The following is a 23,287-nucleotide window of genomic DNA, read 5'->3' as shown; positions in this document are numbered from 1 at the left end:
AACTATTTGGTGCCTTTGACCAAAGCATCATTCAGTGAATTATTAGGAAATAATGAAAGAGTTTATCATGTTATACGTTGAATCAAATGTAACATATACTTTGCACGCGATGATTTGATGTCATTAAGAAAATATGCATGGTTCAAATTAATCTTACTACAGAAAAGCAATAATTAGACAAACCACAATTTGGGGATTCTAATTATTTAATGTATTAAGGTTTAAAATAAAAAATGAGTAGGATGAACATTTTGAATAATAAGTAACCCTAAAACTATGTATTTTATTCATATATAATAACAATCATCATAAACAGTTTGTTTTTTTTTTTATCTAAATGACTAAATGTTTTGAAACTTTTTATGTATTAAATAAAACGCGATAAACCAATAAGAAGATAAATATTATAATGCACTAGCTCAAAACATCTTGTAGTTACTATATGCTAAAGCCTAAAAGAACAAAAATATCATCTATACCAAAACAAATGACTTGATCGATAACTAACTTTTCTTCCAAAGTTATCTAGATAAGAACAGAGGTGCACCAAAAACCCGTACCCAGAAGAACCGGTTTTTTTATATCCGGATATTCTATTTCTGAAACCGGAACCGACCCTACCCGTAGGGTATGGATAGGGTATGCTTTTTGAGCTCAATACCCGTACTTCGGAACCGTAACCGATTTATACCCGTAAATACCCGGAACCGGTCATACCCTATACCCATACCCGGTTATACCCGATACCCGATACCAATTTTCTAATACCCGAAATAATACATGAGTTTTTATAGTATATTTTTATGTTTGCTTCACAACTTTTATGTTTAAGTTTTTTTTAAAATGCATATTATTAAGTAAAGAATTTATACTTAAGTGGATTTATGGTTTTTGTAATATAGTTTAATTATTTTTATAAATTACAAAGCAAATTTAAATTTTAAACAAATTTAAAAATGAATAAATAATTTATAAAATTCAAAACCGGGTATTAATACCCGATCGTACCCGATTCCAATACCCGAACCCGATTATACCCTACCTGGGTACATAGGGTTGAGTTTTTCTCCTCAATACCCTACCCGATTTCTCTCAATACCCGATTTTCCAATACCCAATAATACCCAAAACCGGTTCATACCCGAACCCGGGCACTAGAAAAAACCCGATTTGTGCACCTCTACCATCAGGGCCCACATTACAGATCACCCCTACACAATGTGGGCTGCATGAGGGGCGGGTTTGGGGGCTTTATTGCTTTACCGCGCCAGCCGCCATGGCTGCGTTGGGTGGGAGGGGGATGAGGGGGGCTGTATTTGATTAATGAGGCGGTAAGGAGAAATTGGTGGGATCAGGCTTTGCTTTTCACACACACACTCTCTCTCTCTCTCTTTCATACGCATATAGATTAAACCATAACAGAGTTTTATGGAGAGGGACTCTAAAGCCCCGTTTCCTACGTTGAGGGGCGGCAAAGCCCCTCCACAACACAGTCTAATTAGCACACAGTTGGAAAAATAAATAATCAGATTTCGTAACCAGTAATAGCTAATTAGTTACTTTTATGGGTCGCTACTCGCTATAATCGATAAAAAAATGATAAGCGTTGACATTTTTTCGTCATTCTTAAAATACGTGGCTGTTATTATTAAAATATAATATTAAGTTTATTATTATCAAAAAGGGTTCGCGGTGCAGTTTGTTGCCCGATTACCCACATCTATATTGTAATTGGATTATTTTGTTCAATATATAAATCATATGATTTCCTTTAGAAAAATAGTGTTATTTTAGAATGGCAACTCGCAAACTCTCTACTAACACATCTTTTTAGCAATTATAGATTTATAGGACTTGAACAATCACTAACTAAAACACTATTTTGTCTTCACTAACTCATCCAAACCTTGAATCATGGTCTCCTATCAATGTATCTACATATCATAGATAAAAAAATAGCTTATTACATGCAACCTCGCACATATATAGCTCTAATCAAAGCCGGCTTGGTCCATACATGCGGGGTGTGGAACTGCATTGTACCACCATTCGTTTTTATCTCTTTCAGTTGTTTTACTGAGTATAGGTGTTTACCGTTGCCATAATTATGAAACAAAGTGATACAAACAAAAGCCTATCAGAAAACACAAAGATTCCCACTATTTATATTTATGATTATTATAAACCTTGTAAATTACACCTTGCTAGGTAGTTCACGAAATATGTTGAAGTTGTTGAAACATAATATATAATAAAACCGATTTGAGATATTTTATTTGATTAAATAACACGCACCAAAATACAAAAATATAAACATGGTTTGATTATTTATGCATATGAAATGTAAAAGTGAGACAATAATAAGATTGGTCGTGTAGTACCATTTGTAAAGTGGATAGTTGCACACGAATGTTGACCACTTCATTAAGGGGACGGGCACCCCATAGCAACCCGGGTAGGACCGACACGTATTAAACAAAATTTATATATAATTTTTTTGAAAAAAATATGTGTTCTTAATGTTTAAACTCAATTACTTAACTCATTTGAGTTTATTTTAATTAAAAAAAATGCACAACCCAATATCATAACTAATTAATAACTCTATTTAAAGATTTATTTTTTTAAACCATAAAAAGAAAAGAAAAAAAAACATTTTCTTAGGATCCAAATATTTTCTCGCATTCGGTCCAAAAATTTTTTAACAATTTTTCGGTGGCAGCCCTATAATGAAGACATTAAATTGAACAAATTTTTAATTTTACTAAGATCTGAAAATAACACATGCATGGAGAAGGTGATATAGAATTGCTCAAATAATTCAATACAAAGTGTTTTTTTTCTTAATATTAATATCCTGTTGAAATGGTTCTTATAAAGTTATGACACATTTTTAAATAGCTATAAAAAAATAAGTTTACACGTGAAATAAACAAATAAATAAATAACCAATAACTTATGGGCATTACATATATATATCAACACAAGAACATATATATGCTTCACCGCCTTTCACTGTTCAGTCAAGTAGTTGGAGCCACAGCAAGTCAGTAACTGAGCTATGTCTCAGGCCCCAGAAGTTGGGGTTGCACTGTTCATATTTAAGGATAATAAGGTACTTTTCGGATGTCGCCGATCACTCTCCATTGCCGCCTACACTTATGCCCTCCCCGGAGGCCACCTTGAGTTTGGTCAGTAATCGGTACCCACTTTTCTTGAATTTGGTATTTGCAATAATGCTATCGGTACCGGTATTTGATACTGATTAAAAAATGTAGAGTTCTTCTTGGGTGTCGCACCTGATATTAAGTACTGGTATCAGTATCTCTCTTTCTTGTTTTTCTATAGAAAATGATACGTTTTTGGGATATTTTGTATGTTTTGGTATTATGGTTTATTGATTATGAACGAATTTGACTAAGTCAATAGTGAAAAACCTAAAGCGATTACCGTAACGAAATACCAATACTAAACCTACTCTCCATTTGGTACCCAATTTTGTTCAAATTCAGTATCAATATTTTTTGGTACCAGCACGGTACCGATCTCATCCCTAGTTTTTACCAGGGATGTTAACCGAATCCAATTCTGGTTAGGGGTGTGTAAGAAACCGAAATAAACTTATTCGAAACCGAAAAATCCAATCCGAAACAAAAACCGACGGTTTGGTTTATGTTTTTGTAAAAACCGCACTAACGGTTCAGTTTTGGTTTTGCATGTAAAAAAAACCGAACCGAACTGAATTCCTAAATTTTGTTTTTTTATTTATTATATTAAGTGATTTATAAGAATTTAATAAATATGTAATTCCAATATTTTTAATCAAATGTATAACATTCTATTATTTTACAATTAACAAAATTATTTATACCTAAATTAATTATTTTTGTCAACTTTTTTTCGGCCTAAATTTTTAAGCTCAAATGGCAAAAACCGAACCGAAACCAAAACAAAAACCGAAAAACCAAAACCGAACGGTTTCAAAAACTCCAAAAACCGATGTTATGGGTTTCGGTTTGGTTTTAGCCAAAAACCGCACCACGCACACCCCTAATCCTGGTTATTCGTATTTAATAATTTTAGAACTTAATTTGCTTCCGCCTAAATTTTGGGAAATTGAATTTAAATGATTTAATCTGTGGTTCTTTCAGTAGATGAACTACAATATATTCATCTAATGATTTTACTCTTTTTAGTTTTTCATTTCCTATTTTTGTTTGGTCACTTTTGTATATTAATCTCAGTGTTAATCAATAGTTTTGCAACTTGTTTGTAACAAAATTCAGGTGAAAGCTTTGAGGAATGTGCTTTACGCGAGGTTAAGGAGGAAACTGGACTAGACATCAAGAACATCGAGCTGTTAACAGCATCAAGCAATCTTCTTTCGGATACTGTTCATGTCGTAGTCATTTACATGCGTGCGTATTTATCAGACACGAATCAAATGCCTCAAAACATAGAACCCGATAAGTGTGAGGGTTGGGAATGGTATGAGTTAAACAACTTGCCCGAACCAACATTTGGACCACTGAAGGCGATGCTCGATGGTGGCTTCAATCCGTTCCCTGCGGTTACTTGACTTATGTAATTTTTTATCGCTTTGTAATGTTGATTTTTGCATAATGTTAACTATTTGTTCGGGTTTTTAACTTCGATCAAAACTTCAAGAAATCGTATTTAACTTGGTATTATAGTCATGTCACGTGTTGTATGTAAACAATCGTTCATCAAATGATGGGAAACGAAAACAATGATCATGTGTTGATTCGTTCACCGGATACTCGGATTTTTAAAGGTTGCAACAAGGTGAAGAATTCAACTATACACACAAGCTTCACAAATAAACATTTTACAAATTATCTAACGAATACCATACATGTATTGGGTTGCATATTGGACATGGTTTTACAGTCAGGTATACACCCCGGGGTTGGTATCATGTATACTATTTATCTTCTTAAAAAAATACCTCTTGGGTTTTTCAAAAACATTTATAACTATTTTAATTTCTAGATAAATTTGTTATCAAAGAAACTTAACAATATAATAAATAATAACCAAATATAGCGGATTGGTATATTACACTACTAGTTTTTAGCCCGCGTGTTACGCGGGTTTATTTAAGTTTTTGTTTTTAATCATTTTGCAATTATAATTTTCTAATTATTCGTTTATTTTTCAATCGATTTTTGTTTTTGTTAATTATATTTTTTTGACCTTTGGTGTCTTTTATTTTAGATTAATATGTTTATGGATGCTAGACGATAAAAGATTATCATGCGACCACATTCGGTGGATGATTGTTTGATTCTGTTTGAGGAAACATTAGGAGTTTGAGCTCGAGATTGGGTTTTAATCTGCGATTTCAACATACAAAAACAACTTCATGTTTAATATTCTTTTCAAAACTCGAACCCAAAACATTATTCGTAACCAAATTAACCGAACCGTAATAACAAAACCTAATAAAAAAACCAATGGTTTGGCTTAATGTTTTTTAAACAAATTTTCTGAGTCAGTTTTGCTATCAACAAAACCAAAACAATTACCACTGACTGGAACCGCAGTTGAAGCCGAGTAAACTCTTTTCTGCAAAAGGCCAAATCAGTTACCATCGTTAAACAATGACGACATGTGCATGCTTAACAATAAAAGTCCGAAAACAACATGCTATATGCAACCATTACTCTACCCATATTCTATAAAAAAAACATAACATCAACGCAAATACTTAGTCTCAAGACCAGTTAGCTTTCAACCCGAAAGCTAGAGCACCAAATTAAACGATACAGACGAAAATTGCCAAAAAAGGATAAGATATCAATGAACCTCGTAAATTATAAATAGATAGTGGACAAACACAAACTAAAGTAGTATTTTAAACTAAATAGCAGAACTGACAAAGCCACACTAACAGTTGACACACATATATACATAGATAAAGCCAAATATACACCACCAAAAATCCCCATTCAAGCAATATACATATCTGCTATATAATCTACATTCTGCAATCTTTCAAGACAGTAACATGTTGGTGTCAACTATATTCTTGACCTTCTTAGTTCTTCTGCAGAAACAAACCTACAATCCATAACCATGATCCTTATGTTCAATATTTGAAGGAGAACTTACAAATGCCCGCTCATGCCAAAATTACCCTTTACCTGACCCGACCGAACCAGCCCATTTTAGTACCCAACACAAACGCGAAGGAAAGTTACTCACTTTGACAGTTTCAACCGTTGCATAAGTAACGAAAAGTGAACGTATTGATAAGCTTGGAGTTCGGTTTTCTCAACTTGTCCACCACCAAACTCACATAGACAGTATGCAACCATGTCAACTTCAAATCTCAAGTTCAAAGCAATATCAGGCCCGTTTAACCAAAAAACTCGTTATGAAGCTTCCTAATAGTTGCTTATCTAACTTGTTACCTGGACCATTGTATTTTCTTATCCTTCTAATCAACAATGAAGAGGTTCTTGAATTTTGGACACAAATTTTAGTGCATGGTAATTACATTTGCATCTTAACCTCTGCATGCATAAAATAAATTTAAAAGATTTATTTTAAGTCAAAAAGAAACTCAGTAGTGAGACGATATTTCGAAAGTAGGGTTATTCAAAAATTTATGTGGCTTGCTTAAAGCTTGCTCAAAATTGGCTCGTTTTTTACTAACCGAGCGCTCGGTCTGTAGTTGAGCTTAGCCCAAGAAAAGGTAAGTTGGGCTCATTAGGCTTGCCTAGCTGGCTCATTAGCTTGCTTGCCAACTCATTTTAAATAAAACCCAAGTTTTAATATATATAACTTGTAACCAAAGTATAACCCAAAATTTTAATATATATAAATGGTAAGTTTATGGTTTATTAATTATGCAAGTTAAAATAATACACATTTTCTTTATGTATATATATCAAAATATAATTTTCTTAAATAAATGACATCATTATACCTTATGCAATAGCGGTTGTACCTGCACCCGATCAACATGATATATATGATTCGTCATTATTGTTATTTACATTGTTGAAATGCTCATACTGGCTGTTACCAAACTCCTTTATCATCTTCCTACACAAATAGCAACAAATTCTAGATCAAACCCTAGATCTTAAAAACATAACTTTAAACTACAATGCAGACAATATTTATAATTTACCTCACTAACCACTGGTTAAACCTTGCAGCGTTATTAATTAGTTGGCTCACCATCTCCATATCTACATAACAAAAATATCATACAAAATTAAGTTAATATGCAATTAACCACCTGCTAGGTACTAATAAATCTATTTGGATATGTAATCTAAATTAGTCAAACATTTCCTACATACAGTAAAAAAGAAATGAATAAACATGAAAGCTTACATAGCGAGGAAGAAAGCATAAGTCTCCTTATTTAGCTTCTCTAAGTACTCATCGTCATCAGCATCACAATCATCATGCATATTAATTCAATCCAATTATTACAATAATAACCAATTCATACAATTAAAGTCACCAGATCAACTGCTTTAAACACAGTCTTTTCATATCCTTCAAACATTAAAAATCAATTTAAAATTTTCAACCTAACTTTCAAATTATAATCCACCTTAGCGAAACCTTCAGCCGTTCCAGTTTGTGTTCCAAAGAATGTTGTAACCTCCTTCTTATCGTCATCAACCTCTGGCACCACTTGTCTCTTCGACACAGTGATCTTCAGCGGTTCCAATTGCTTACCGAACTTAAACCCATTCAACAACAAAAGAACGAAATACATCCCAATTGCTTAAAGATGTATTCGTCACGTGAACGTATCCTATCAGCCAAAGCCAAACAAATATCAACCTCTTCCTATGTTCCAAATCAATACTCTTTTTTCATTTTACAAAAAGTATTACTTTCTCTTTATTTTATATGTTATATTATAACCTCTTCGTCCGAAAGGCTCGCTAGATTTGAAACAGTGAACTACCGCCCTACAAAATAAGACAATATAAAGTACTAAATTTGACTTGAAGATGACACAAATAATTTAATAAAAAACTATTCAGACCTTAATTGGTAGCTAGTTTCAAGCTGTTCTCCATCTTTCTTAGTTAAGTATTTTACATCCTCTGAAATTGCTTAAAAACCCTTCTTTAGTATCACAGTTCGTACGAAATTTCAACCAAGTAACTCTTAACAATACCAATTGTTAAAGTTTTATATTGTATATTAAACATGTAATTGCTAACAAACCAATACTTGCTCAAACTAATATCCACATCTAAATTACTATCCAAAATCATATTTGATTTAAGACCCACTGAAATTAATCATGCATTTCTCTTTAATTCACTAACATATTCCAGCATCCAGCCCCGTTGCTTTTTGCATTTTGCCTAGCCCAACAAGACATTAGAAAAACATCACATTTGAGGCTCATAGATCAGTTGACAAAAACCCACTGTACCGAAAACCAAATTTTACAAATTTACAATTTACAAATCGTCAGGTTAACGGTAATAGTGAAACCCATAACCTAGTATTCTGGAGCGTAAGACTTGGAACAATAACCTAGAGATTGTGGGTTCGATACCGATCCTAAGCGACAATCGCCTTGCCGCTGAACGAGGCTGATTTACCTCCCACGTGATGGGCCTGGGACGGTCTGGCGTGAGCCGGTTTGCGTGTCCGGAACAACACGTTTTGGAACAATAACCTAGTATTCTAGAATTTTTTGATGATTTAGGTGGGTTGTAGAAAAAAAAGTGATTTTAGGCCGTAGTTAACTAGAATTTAATTGCTTTTAGGTAATCATCCATCTGAGATGGCGGATTACAAATACACGCAAGCATACTTTACACATGTGTCTCCAAGTCGGATGTTGTTCGACAATTGTGACAATTGTTTGTCCATGTCACACATGTGTCTCCAAGTCGGATGTTGTTCGACAATTGTGACAATTGTTTGTCCATGTCAACAGGTGAGACACGTGGAATCTTCTATTTGAGATCGACGATTACATGAACTTATTTTACCAACATTTACCATAGACTTACCATATGGAATCTCCTTTTTTACCTCATGGACACGTGTCACAACCCCTGAAATCCCCTATCTCAAATAGAGGATTGTCACCCCAAGGAATATATGCTAATAGTTCTCGTGAATGAATTGTATTCAATATTTGGAATCAGTAAATGTCATATTTGTCACCATAAAAATGTATTTAGCTTTCTCGTGAATAAAACTTTTTTTCATGAATGAATTATCTGTATTGAACTTTTAAAATGTAACCCTAGGAATCCTTCATCCAAGGCCGGCCATGGCATATGGCAGGGTAGTTGATAGCCATAGACCCGACTACCTGCTAGGCCCAGATTTTTTTTTAAATTATATGTATTTTTATGAAAAACGATACATATGCTTAATGTTTTAACACAATTACATAACTAACTTGGTCTAGTGGCAAAGAGGTATAATTCCCAACCAAAAGGTTGTGGGTTATAGCATCATTTGAGACATGTTTTAGTCTATTTTTATACATTAGTTTTTTAAACAACCAAAATTGTAACCAAGGAAACCAATATAAAAATTAAATTATTTAAACCCAACAAAATACTTTTTTACTTTAGGCCCAAAATATTTTTCGTTTTCGGCCCAATTTTTTTTTTCAATTCTCGGAGCCGGTTCTGCCTCCATCTTTACAGTTAAAGATAGGATTATAATTATTCTTCACACACTCTTAATACAATATTAATTAACTTTTAATGTCAACGAATATGCTAAATTTACGTATAGTTAGTTAGGGGCTGTGATAAAATAACAATAGATTTTATAAATCCTTCACTTCATTTTTAATATAATACATTACATTAAAAACAATAAAATGTAAAGACAAAACAATTCTATTGTTATTATTTATAATTAAAAAATAATCTTATATTAAAAAAACTAAGCGGGTCTATGTCTCACAAAACCCAAATAATTTTTAAACCTAGTTATAACATCTCATTTATTTGTGAAACCCTGTCATCATCAAATCCGAAATATATTATTAACTTACTTACAATAAATAAATTTAAAATTTATAAATATTATAAACAAATAATGTAAAATAACCTCGTAACACTGGTAGGGCCGTCCAAACCGCTCGTCGCTCGAACTCGCTCGCCGCTCGCTCGGAAATTACTCGAAAAATGCTCGCTCGTTTTTACGCTCGATTGAAAACGAGCCGCTCTGCTCGGTTCGGTTTGTAAACGAGCCAAGCAACGAGCAAAGGTCTGCTCGGTTCGATTCGGCTCGAATATTTTTAATTTATTTTATATATAATTATATATGAACAAATATATAAATATATAGACAAAACACATAAATATAAGCTTACAATAATTTTTACCCCTTTAAATTTTTCATATTCCGTCAATTTTATAGTTTTATTTGTTCGATTCAAGTTTTTAGAATACTAGAAGTTTGTTTAAATGATCATTATATCTCACTTCAAACTTATTTTTTTATAAAAAGTTACAATATATTACATGTTTGTCTAGAAACTACTAATTTATTTATAAAATATATTATTTACAACCTTCAAATTTGTTTTTTATTGAAAATTTTAAAGTGAAAAGGAAATAAATAATGCTCGAAATCGCTCGACGTTCGTTCGAAAAATGCTCGATTCGATTTTGGCTCGTTTCGGTTTTCGCTCGGTTCGAATTTCAGCCGTTCGGTTCGGTTCAGTTATAAACGAGCCAAGCAACGAGCAAGCCTTCGCTCGGTTCGGCTCGGCTCGTGAACAGCCCTAAACACTGGGGATAAAAACAAGTAATTATATAAATATATAAATTCACAAGTTACATAAAAAAATGACCTCATAATCTCATATGGCATGATAAGATATTCCTTTTATAGTAATTTAATACTGATGTAGGCCCAGACAAAGTCCAATTATATGCACTACTCATTAACCTTTGCACGAGTCCAGTTTTCTTCGTTACTTATCAAAACTCTATCAACCCATCTTTGTGTCAATGGCGACCGGTATAAGAATTCACGGGATCAATTCGCCTCCGCAACATCATGTACAGAAATCCGTGCTTCGGTTGCCTGTTAAGTCAATAAAGATCTCTGAACCGAGCCAGAAACCGACCTATTCAACCACTTGTTCCATTTTTCAGGTATTAATTTCTTATAGTTTCTATGGATACCTACGCGTAGTTAAAATCAGTTTTTATAGTAACTTGTGTCAAAATTTGAAAATGTACGGTGAATAGTTGTCACTTGATTGTCGGATTCATATATATCCAATTTTGATTAGGTTCTTCAGTGAATAAATATCACATGATTGTCGTATATAACTCGTCTCAAATTTTTAAAATGTTCAGTGAATAAATGTTAGTTAATTGTTGGATACATATATAACATGTGAAATATAACATCATATATCATTAAAAAAATTACTAATACCATGCATAGTCAATTCTAGTTAAGGTCATGTGTTGCTTGGATAGTTGACCTAGTGTTAAAGCCTTGTTGTCTTTTTGTGAGAGGTTACAGGTTAAATTATTGGTCATGGTGTGCGTCTTGCAAGAATGTAATCTATAAGTTGTGTATATTGTGGTTAAAAAAAAGTTAATTTCAACATATTGGAATCCTTGCATGCCTAACTAGTTCAAAGATTGTTTGCATTTGTTCTTTAAGTTTTAAATTTCTATTAGGTGTATATTTGTTCGGTTCTTGAATATTCACATGTTTTTCTTTTTTGATTACATGTAAAATAAAATATCTTAGCATTATTTTAGACGGATATATCAACCATCAATCATCACATATTCATATTTTATGTTGAGGAGCTCAATCTTTCTGAAAATATTATAGAGAGAGGAATTATTTAATGCATTTTTATGAAATACTTATAGCAATTAAATAAATGTTTAGGCCCTCGGTTACTATCTACATATTTTAAAAAATGTGTGCTAGATTTGACTAAGGTCTATGTATCCCTTCTAGAAGAAATGTTAATATTACACCATAATTTTGTAATTATCTTTTATGTCTGGTATGATTAGAATAAACTTGCAATGAAAACATGCGTCATTATAATTAGGTACTTCAATATTCAATCCATCGTTGAATTCCATTGAACATCAAATTAATATTTGAGATGTATGATAAACATTTGGATATTCATATTCAGATCTCTAAAAAATTAGATACGGTTGTTTAATGTTATTTTAACAATAAATTTAATATTAATCTTCAAATATTATTTTTTTCAGAGTGGTTATTCACATGGTTAAAACAATGTAACATAGGTTATAGTAATAATCAATTTTTTCTTTTAAAAAAATATTAATAATCAATTTCCTAATGTTTGATAAATTTATTAAAGAATTATATCTAAACTAAAAAATATTACTTGTACACAGCAAACAAAGGGTGTTTGGCTAAGCTTTTACTAAATTGCGTATCTGATTTTAAAAAAACAAATGTTGTTTGTTTATATAGATTTGTATCATATATAATTTCCGTGAATCTGTTGGGTGTGGGTTGGTTTTATTTTACACAAATCAAGTTTCATAAACCAATATTAAAACTTAGTTATATCACGAATGAACACGGTACGATGGTAAGGCATCTCCCCTTTATTCTAGAGATCGATGATTCAAATCTTACATAATACATGTAAAAGTGGGCTATAGTAATCTTGGAGTACTTTAGTTTGCCGTTGAATAAAACAAATTACGAGTCATATTTATTACAGACGTTAAGACAATACGTGATTAAAAGACTAACTGCATTAACCAAGATTTAAGGGCGTTAACTAATAACAACTAAGTTCATTTTCTTAGACATGCAACATGTCCACCTCAAAGTTTAGAGTTCAAATAGTTGGAGCATCAAATACCAAGAACGAAGAGATATCACAGGCAACGGAAGTTGGGGTTTCAGTGTTTATATTAAAGGATAATAAGATACTTTTCAGGCGTCGCCGCTCCGTTGCTGTTGGCGACGACACCTATTTGCTCCCAGGTGGCCACTTTGAGTTCGGTCTGTTCTTCTTCACACTACATTAGTTAGTTTATACACTTTGTTACATGTCTTGATTATATTGTTTCTAAGCTTTATTTCAAGGATGCAATGAAATATGATTTGGAATATTGGTTATAGTTTGTAATTTTTTTGAAACTAAAGTGGAAATGTGGAAAATACCTATTTAACTTGTCAAAATAAACATAATTTGAACTGGGTATTTCCCAAAATTTCAATCCCAAATCCAGTCGACGTGCATACTTAATGATCATCACGCGAATAGAATTTTTAGCCAACCAGGTATTTCAATATCCTGTCGAGACACACGGTTCCAGAAAAAAAACGTCCGATCAACAATATTTTTTAGGCGTTCTGATGAGATTTTTCGGCTTCTGGCGAGATTTTTTTGTCTTCCAATGGGATTTCCGACTGTTTTTTCATGCTTTGGACAAGAATTTTTTGGCTTCTACCGAGATTTTTTTTACAAATAATAGAATCTTGTTGGTTGAAAATCTTGCAAGATGATGATTATTAAGTATAGGGGTCGACTGGATTTGGGGTGAAAAAATTTTTGTAAAAAGCTTGTCAAATGGACATTTCACTTACCGTGACCTGTAAAATAGACATTTTGAACATTTTCTTGAAACTAAATCCAGGTGAAAATTTGGAGGAATGTGCAACAAGAGAAGTGAAGGAGGAAACGGGACTAGACATCAGGAATATTGAAACGTTAACAACAAAGAATATTTATATTGATGCAACACACATCAATGCTACTTATATGCGTGCACAATTAGTAGACCCTGCTCAAACACCTCAAAACATTGAACCCGATAAGTGTGAGGGTTGGGAATGGTATGACTTAAACAATCTGCCCGAACCAATGTTTGGACCTCTAAGCGAAATGCTACAAGACGGCTTCAATCCGTTCCCTGTTGACGTTTGATTAATGCAACATTTGTTTAGCGTTGTCGCAAAACTTGTTTCAAGTGATTGATTAAATGTCTCACTATATAGTTGTTGCTCAATGAGTGGGAGTTTAGTTGTGTTTGATAACTAAATCTTTCAAGTTGTTTCTACTTAACTGAAACATACTACAAAATTTTTAAAGAAGATGAAAATAAATTATGTTGTTTAAAATAATATGTGAAACGTATTTGTTTTCAAATGCAGTAGTTTTGTTAGATGTTTGCGGTCTTCATACATGTACATGCTGGCTGATACTAATTAGCAAGAATCATAATGCTTATGTTGTTACTTATGTTTATGTTATTGTTTTCTACAAATTGCAATGAAAACCCGGTAATTTTCTAATTAAAAGCCATCTCATATATCAAACAAACGGGTCCGACACTAACAATCGGTTCACGGACACGAACCCCATCTAGTACCCTAACCGACTTAACATTAGGGTCGGTTCTCAGGTCTCGTTCTAGCATGTCTAACTAGTTCAACGATTGTTTTGAATTTGTTCTTGGTTTTTAAGTTTTAACTTTTTTTAGATGTTTTATTGTTCGGTTCTTAAATAATCACATTTTTTTATTTGATATATCAAGTTCTTAACCATCACATTTTAGTTGGGGAAAATTAAGGAGCTCAATCATTTTGAAAATATTGTAGGGAGTAATTGTTTACTGCATTTTTTTTAACTAGTTATAGCATTTAATATATGTTTAGGTCCTCAGTTACTGTCTATAGATTTAAATTATTATATGGGTGCCAGATTTGACTATGTATCTTATAGATGTTGCAAATTGTTATAGCAGTTATTGATCACATGGTGGAGACAATGCAACATAGGTTATATCAATAATCAAGTTGCTGGTGTTCTATAAATTAGATTACAAAATTTTCATATTTACAATTTCATGTCCATCATAAGTGGTAAGCTTGCTTCATCTTTTGTATAAAGCTATTAGTTCTCCCTCTCTCTCTGTATAACTTTTACTTTTATCCTTCTTTTAACAACAATTATTTTAACATATATATACGCACGTAAATAAAATTTTTAACAAATAATTGGATTGGTCTCGTGGCAAATTTGTTTGTAGTGAAGTTGTATGTCTCAAGATCCACTCTTAGATTTGGTTGATTTTAATTTTTTATTTTTTATAAATATAATGTTCAAATAACTCCACCTAGCTTTAATCAAATTCGTGTTGTTGTTTATGAACTTTTTAATGTTTTTATTTTAAATAAATATAATGTTTAAATAACTCTATTTAGTTTTAATCAAATTCACGTTGTTGTCCCGAAATTTTGTAAGAGTTACATTGCAGTCTATAAACTTTAACAAATACACCTTTTCCCCCTTAGTCTTTTTATGTTCTTTCAGCAAAAAATTTTTTTTTTGCTTTGTTGTCTTTAAAGAAATGTTGTTCTATTTACTGTTTTTTTGACGTTTTTTTTGTCAATATGACCCATCATCCATTGTTCAGCTTTATTATATCTACTTTTAATCCGGTTTTCTTAATGGTTTACGAAAGGGGATGATGACCGTAGGCGGTGGTGGTGGTGGCCTCATGTTTTCGAGTGAAGTGAATGTGTAAATCGATAGTTTATCATCCCCCTTCCCCGCAGCAACGTATGGGATCAAATACTAGTTTTATACTTAAAAGTAGAAAAATGATTTGTACATTACAAACTAAGTTATACGCAGTTGGAGTTGGCGTTCTAGTCCAATGTCATGGAGGTGATATTTTAGACTTGAGATCTTAAAGTCCTAAGTTCGAATTCTGATTCAAGGGGGTTTACCCATAGTGATGGGTTTCCTCATTGATGATGTTCTTGGTTAAGTTAGCCATGTAGTGTCAAAATCAGTATAGACGGTTGACATACCATATTAGGAAGGCTTGCGTCGTTAAAAACTAACTTATGCATCTAAACTCATGTTATACAAATTTGTATCTATTGTGCGAGATTAGTTTTATTGTACTCAAATCAAGTTTAATAAATCGATATTAAAACTTATGAGTTGCGCCACAGTAGACATATTACATATATGGTGTAATGATAACATGTATCCCCTTAATCCTACAAGCCGCAATTGAAAAAAATATCTTATATTATTAATTACAATCATTAAGACTATAGTTATAAGACTACCTGCATTAATCAAGATTTTAGTGGCTTTAACTATTAACAAAGTTCTTCATTTTCTTAGACATGCAACGCGCCCACCTCAAGGTTTAGAGTTCAAATAGTTGGAGCAAAAAACACCAAGAACAAAGAGATGTCACATGCACCGGAAGATGGGGTTTTAGTGTTTATATTAAAGGACAATAAGATCCTCTTGGGGTGTCGCCTCTCTGTCGCTGTTGGCGCCAACACCTATTTGCTCCCCAACGGCCACCTTGAGTTCGGTCAGCTCTTAAGTACACTGTTAATTAGTTTGTCTACTGTGTTATATGTCTTGATGATTATATTGTCATTTGAGCTTAGGGAGGATATATGTAACAAAATATTTACCGGTTATAGTTTTATAATTTGTTTGAAACTAAAAGGAAAATGAGGAAAATGTTTATTTGAGTGATCAAAATAAATATTTTGTTCATTTGAATGGAGTACTTTCGAATTGTCCACCCCAATCTAGTCGAACCCCTACTTAATGATCCTCGCCGGACTAGTTTTTTCTCCAGCAAGGTCATGCCACAAGTCAATATACCGTTGAGACGCACAAATTATGGGAAAAAACATCGGGCCGACAAGATTTTTAGGCGTTATAAGGAATATCTATTTGTCTCCTGACGGGATTCATTTCCTCTTCTAACGAGATTTATCGCGTCTTCTAACGAGACTTTTTTTGACTGCCTTAGAGATTTTTTGACTTCCATCTAGATTTTTATGGTTTCCACTAAGATTTTCTTGACGCCTGGGAAAATCTTGGTTGAAAATGTCATATGTTCATGATTATTAAGTTGGTTGGCCGACCGGATTTGCAGTAGATATTTTGAGAAAAAACCCGCTTAAATAGACATTTTGTTTACTTTAACTAGTAATGAAATTTTTTATCATTTTCTTGAAACAATACAGGTGAAAGTTTGGAAGAATGTGCAGTAAGAGAAGTGAAGGAGGAAACGGGACTGGAATCAAGAATATTGAAACGTTAACAAGAAACAATATCGTTTACGATGAGACACACATTGATGCTACTTATATGCGTGCACAATTAGCGAACCCTAACCAAGTGCCTCAAAACATCAAACCCGATAAGTGTGAGGGTTGGGAATGGTATGACTTAAACTACCTTCCTGAACCCATGTTTCGTGCTCTAAGAGAATTGCTACAGGGTGACTTCAATCCGTTCCCTGTTGACGTTTGATTAACGCAACGTTATAGCAATGTCACGAAACTCATTTTATGTGATTGATTGAAGATTGGCACTCTCATGATTTACTTATGTAGTTGTTGCTCATTGAATATGAGTTTTGCTGTGTATGATAATAAATCTTTCAAGTTGTTTTCCCTCAATTGAAAGAAAAGAAAGTTATGTTGTTTAGAACAATAAATGTGTGAAACTTATCTGTTTTGAAATGCAATACTTATGTTGTTATCTGTTTAGATGTTTGTCGTCTTCATACATGGTGTGTGTGTGTGGAGTCTTAAATTGAACTGTTTATTTTGTTTCAAACCTGATTTAGGAGTCAAACATATAACACTAAAGAAGTAATGATTGTGTAGTAATATATTACTATTTTGTTAAGTAAACGGGTCACGTTTAGTATAGTGATACATGTCAGCCAGTCAATCTCTGTTTGATAGAAGAAGTCGACTCACTAATTCGGTTAACCCTTACAACCAACCAGCCCAAATAATTAAAGTCCACATGTATAAACAATCACATAATATTTAGAGAACCCACTTATTATACTAAAAAATATAACTCAAAACCTTATTACAATAAGTTTTCATACACAACCATAAGTCGGTTGATGTATATATAAGCTAACCTTTACTTAGTTTACGAGAAATAAATTCTCATACACAACCTGATGAATGATATCCATTCCAGTTAGAGCCCAAACATATGTATATCCGTAAACAAGAAGCCCAACAAATAAATAAAACAGCAATTGTTAATTGTAACGAACTCACGGTGTTTGTTTTGCAGGTTCACGTCACTAGACTTTGGGAATTGTGTTCATATCGTATTGGTTGTCATCCGTATCCTACCCTGTGGATTTATTGGATCTAAGACCCATTTTGGGGAGTAGATCCGTGTTTCTTCATTGGCGTCATCCGTATTTTTGTTAGAACAGTAAGAATTTTTTTTGTTCGTTGTACGATATGAGTCAGTTACCTGAAGGGCCGATGGGGAACCCTGTGCAGTCTTCACGTATTACTAATCCAGAAACACGTGAAGGAGCAACATCTGTTTTTGCTCGAATCGTGACTACTACTGCACGAACCGATGCCGTAAACCCTAGAGGTTTTACTTTAGGTGGTTCGACGGCTCGGGGACATTTCACTCCGCTAGTAGGTGCTACTCCGGTAGACACAAGAAATGTCAATATGCCAACTGGTCCTACTCCTAATGACTTGGGACATGTTACAGTCCCAGGAAGTTCAAATCTGGGAGACTTGGAACGAATTATGAAGGATGCCCGCCGAACTCACTCAGAATTAGGCCTGGAAGAAGATTCCGGTGATTCTAATCCGAGAAGAGTTCGTCACCATAGCTCCAGATCCGAAGGACTTTTGTCTCCGGACGAATGGCTTCACATTCAGCAAGATAATTTGAAAGCTGAATATGAACGTAGGATGCGAAACAAACGTTTTCACGCTCGTACCCTGACGTATGATGATTCTCCCAGAAGATCCATTTCTCCTCCCATAAGGGGAAGTCACATTCAATGCAGTCAGCCAATGGAGAAAAATTTGGGTGAGATACAAAGGTTGCGTCTTCGCCCTCGTATAGATATGCGGGTACCATCTTATGAGGACGAGCTGGACGGACATGATTCAACGTATCGTCCTGAAGGCAGTTATTACAGTGGGGATAGCCGATTCCCTTCATACGGAGAGCCTAGTTATCCACGATCAGTTGTCCGTCATGCGGAGTATTACAGTAATACCGAGCATGATTTTTCTAAACCATACCGTCCGGAATCATTTGCGGAAAAGTCAAAGTTTATTTCAAGTATTGCGACGGCTCCATTCTCAATAAATGCAAAGATTCCAACATCTGTTGGAACATATAATGGAATGACAAATCCCAACGATCATTTGCTGAGATTTGTGGCAGTCGGCGGAGTCACTGGTTGGACTCTTCCGTATTGGTTCCACATGTTCGCATTAACATTTACGGGAGCTGCGCGAGAATGGTTCGAAAAATAACCAGGCGGACAGATTAAAAGTTGGAATGACTTTGTAGCAAAATTTTCTCAGCATTTTAGCCAACAAAAGAAACATACTCGTGATCCTTCAGAGATATTGGATGTCACAAGGCGAAATAATGAGTCTATCGAAGACTTCATTACTCGTTTTATAAACGAGAGCCTTAACATCGGTGGGGTTAGCGAGGATATATTGAGAGGAGAATTTCGCAAGAACGGGGCACCATTTCATGAGCCATACACATGAACTCATAGTGGCGAATCCGCATAATAGCACAGGGATGCAACTGAGATAAGTGTATCCTATACGCATTAATTACTCTCATAAAAAACTTCGTAATAGGGAAATGGAAATTCCCGTATAAGAAGTAGTCGGCATATACAACCATTTTGCCAGGCGGTAGCAGGCTGGCTATAGAACCAGGATAAGGAAACTCCGGTCCCCACTCTGGTGAAATACCATAAGTATCAATCAGCTTCTAATAATCAGATTGATCCCATTGAACTTCCAATTTCAGACTGAACAGTCGCCATTACTAAAAAATATGATGAATACTGGGCACTTATGAGAAGAAATTGAATGGTTAAATCAAAGGTTCAAAGAGAGAAAGCAAGATGATAATCAGAAATCAAATGCGATAAACTTTGAAAAGAAGTTAACTTCTTCTATTTATACTCATCGCAATTAATGTGATGGGATATGAACAGTGGAGAGAGAAAAAATCGCCTAATAGGCAGTCGCCACGTCACGTGGGAAATTCAAAAAAGAAAAAAAGTTGTACAGTCGGGTACAGCGACAGCCGTCACACGCGTCTCGTCATTTGTTCACGCGCCTGCGAGTGGCCCATTTGTCCTTTTCATGATTATCCACAGCAACAAAAGATATTTCTTACCAACTTGCATAATAAAAAACCCCCAAATACACATTAAGTCCAAAATTTCATCCGCATAAAGTACTTCAAGCGGAAGAAACACTGGACTGGGGGGACTTATAGAGGTAGGGTACCAAAAAGACCCAAATACCCTTAAGTACCACCCGCGGGTCAATCAGAGACCCCTCATAAGGCACCCGCGGGACATATGGATCACCCGCATAATCATATGGGGAAGAAGCACCCTCACAACACATGCGAAAACATCACGGCACCCTCAGAAGTCATTCACAAGACGGAATATTCGTCTGCGTAAATGACCATGAGGTAGTGCCCCGGGACAACTGTCAACAACTAACTACCTTCTGTAAGATTTACCAAGATGCTTTCTTGGGCAGTACGTGATCCCTCGCCCAATGAATAAAGGGAACTTGGCAAAGCCGTTATAACCGTGCACATGGTCAGGGTTATCTATCACCCTATCTCGTGAGGACACGTGTTCAGGTTGTTATACATGCGCATGCGACGTATAACTGAACCTATCATATGAGGACACGTGTCCAGGTTGTTATACATTCACATGCGACGTATAACTGAACCTATCATATGAGGACACGTGTCCAGGTGGTTACGAGAGCATCTTCTGAAAAGGACAGCTGGCCCAACCACCTTCCCACACTCTTCGGCTATAAATACCTTCTCAAACGTCATAAGGTATTCATTCGCTCGCACTGGACTCCCATTATTTACTAAAATACTTTATCTTCGTCATAACGGTACTTATTCTCACGCCGAATGGTGGTTACGGGAAGATCCCCCTCTTGTTCTTCCCGTAACGAGCTCACAGTGTTTGTTTTACAGGTTCACGTCACTGGACTTTGGGAATTGTGTTCATATCGTATTGGTTGTCATCCGTATCCTACCATGTGGATTGATTGGATCTAAGACCCGTTTAAGGGAGTAGATCCGTGTTTCTTCAGCAAACAAGAGCAATTGTTAATTGTAATAAACTAACCAAAAATAAATAAATACAACTACTATTAACATGTTCGAGAATTATTTAGCATTTATGCCTTTATGGTACTAGGCCCCTTGCAAAGTCGATTCATGGAGTTTCTCATGTATATATATATATTTTAGCGATCGACAAAGTATTTTATTTATATAGATAACCAGCAAGATGCTAAATACAGATGTGTCCAATTTACAAAGAAACACAAGGCCGGCCCACCCAATTGGTTCATTTCTTTGACGAGTAAAATAACTTAGTATATAGTGTAAAGCCTTTTTTTTCCCAAAAAAAAAAAGAAAATGAAAAAAAAAACTGTTTTCATATATTATTTTTCAATAAAAATTATATATGATATAAAGCAGAAACTATACATTTTATACATATGACCATATTGGTTGCAAATGAATATGAATATATAATTAACCATATAAAGGTCGAAACAAAATAAAACATTTCGCCAATTAGTTCAAGTGAAATTAATATCTTTTAAATTCCATTTAGTTACACCATAGAAATAGGTTTTGGCGTTTAATCAATTTTCTCTCTTATTTAGCCTTTGTCATGGGGCCTTATAGAGTTGGTTTGGGGAAGCTTATCCTAAGTTTCCTTATTTCATCCAAAGTATTCAAGTCTATTTGTTTTTTTACTTTTAACCACTTGATCGTGAGTTTCAAGACGACGTCAATGTTAAAACAGATAATGACGTATTCAAATATTGTGTAATATAAGCTTTATCGGGAATATTGAATTATGACGAGAATATGAGAGTAAGATGAGAAAGTAAAAGCACATAGTTATGGTGTAAACGGATTTTTCTCATTAGCTTTGTAATAAACTTATAAACGTTTATCACATATGTTGACCATTTTACATTGCTATCTAGGTGATTTCGGACGGTACGATTTTGGCTGTCTATTCAATCGTGGTCATTATTTGTCTATTTTAATATCACCTTTGTCATTATTTGAGTTGTTGTGATTCATCTAGAGAGGGGGGGGGGGGTTGCTATTGCATGCCGCTATCCAGGTGATTTCCACGAGTACGATTTTTATGGGGCACTAGGGGGGTCCACTCGATTTGTCGTTACCTGTCTATTTTAAGATTACTTTTGTTACTATTTGAGTAGATGCAGCTCGTCTAGGGAGGGGGGGACCATTCCATGTCGCTATCCAGGTGATTTTAGTGGTGTCGATTTGGAGGGTCCACTCGATCATGATCGTTATCTTTGTATTTTAAGATAACTATTGTCATTATTTGAGCCTACGTGACTCGTCTAGAGGGGGGGCTATTCCACGTCGCTATCCAGGTTATTTTCGTGAGTACAATTTCAGGGGTCCATTCGATAATGGCAGTTGGCAGTATCACTTTTGTTATTATTCGAGTAGATGCGATTCATTTAGGTAGGGGGCCATTTCACGTCGCTATACATTGATTTCCACGGGTACGATTTGGGGTCCACTGGATCATGGTCGTTGTCTGTCTATTTTAAAATTACTTTTGTCAGTATTTGAGTAGATGCGATTCATCTAGGGAGAGGGGGGATTCCACATTGTTATCCAAGTGATTTCAATTAGAACGATGTGGCAGGTCCACTTGGTCATGGTCGTTATCTGTCTGTTTTAAGATCATTTTGTTAGTAATTGAGTAGATATGATTCATCTAAGGAGAGTGGGAGAGAGACCATTCCACGTCGCTATCCAGGTGATTTCCGCGGGTACGATTTTGGGGAGGGTGGATCCACTTGATCATGGTTGTTATATGTATATTTCGAGATCACTTTTTTCATTATTTGAGTAGGCGTGATTCGTCTAGGGAGAGGAAGGATGGACCATTCCACGTCGTTATCCAGGTGATCGGTGGGTACGATTTCAGGGGGTCCACTCGATTATGGTTATTATCTTTCTATTTTGATACCACTTTTGTCATTATTTGAGTAGATTCGTCTCGAAGCATTCCACATCACTATCTAGGAGAATTCTGTGGGTGTTAATTTCCGGAATCCACTCTATCATTGTCGTTATCTGTCTATTTTAATATCACTTTTGTCATTATTTAAGTAGACGTGA

The 23,287-nt window shown here is 34.5% G+C and overlaps 2 protein-coding genes and 1 long non-coding RNA gene across 3 annotated transcripts; 2 read left to right on the top strand and 1 right to left on the bottom strand.

Moving 5' to 3' along the window:
• The first annotated feature begins 3,017 nt into the window (after positions 1-3,017).
• Positions 3,018-4,579, top strand: LOC143569108 (nudix hydrolase 1-like). The gene is made up of 2 exons (XM_077055092.1): positions 3,018-3,191; positions 4,287-4,579. Exons 1-2 carry the CDS (start codon positions 3,062-3,064, stop codon positions 4,577-4,579), a joined length of 423 nt encoding a protein of 140 aa, XP_076911207.1. The 5' UTR covers positions 3,018-3,061.
• A 746-nt stretch (positions 4,580-5,325) lies between these two features.
• On the bottom strand, positions 5,326-7,997 carry LOC143569107 (uncharacterized). Its single transcript, XR_013141673.1, has 4 exons — positions 7,372-7,997; positions 7,172-7,223; positions 6,956-7,074; positions 5,326-6,084 (listed from the first exon to the last, which is right to left on the bottom strand). It is a non-coding gene; the product is annotated as an uncharacterized LOC143569107 (long non-coding RNA).
• Positions 7,998-10,919: 2,922 nt separating this feature from the next.
• On the top strand, positions 10,920-14,083 carry LOC143569106 (nudix hydrolase 1-like). The gene is made up of 3 exons (XM_077055090.1): positions 10,920-11,147; positions 12,822-13,020; positions 13,659-14,083. The coding sequence occupies exons 1-3, from the start codon at positions 11,001-11,003 to the stop codon at positions 13,946-13,948; spliced, it is 636 nt and encodes a 211-aa protein (XP_076911205.1). The 5' UTR covers positions 10,920-11,000; the 3' UTR covers positions 13,949-14,083.
• Positions 14,084-23,287: the final 9,204 nt, after the last annotated feature.

The sequence above is a fragment of the Bidens hawaiensis genome, unplaced genomic scaffold (genome assembly GCF_021521415.1).
Source record: "Bidens hawaiensis isolate Kalapana, Puna unplaced genomic scaffold, B.hawaiensis_p1.1 tig00024336_1, whole genome shotgun sequence".
NCBI lineage: Eukaryota > Viridiplantae > Streptophyta > Magnoliopsida > Asterales > Asteraceae > Bidens > Bidens hawaiensis.
Note: the sequence above shows the minus strand (reverse complement) of the source record. Positions and strands in the feature narration are given on the sequence as shown.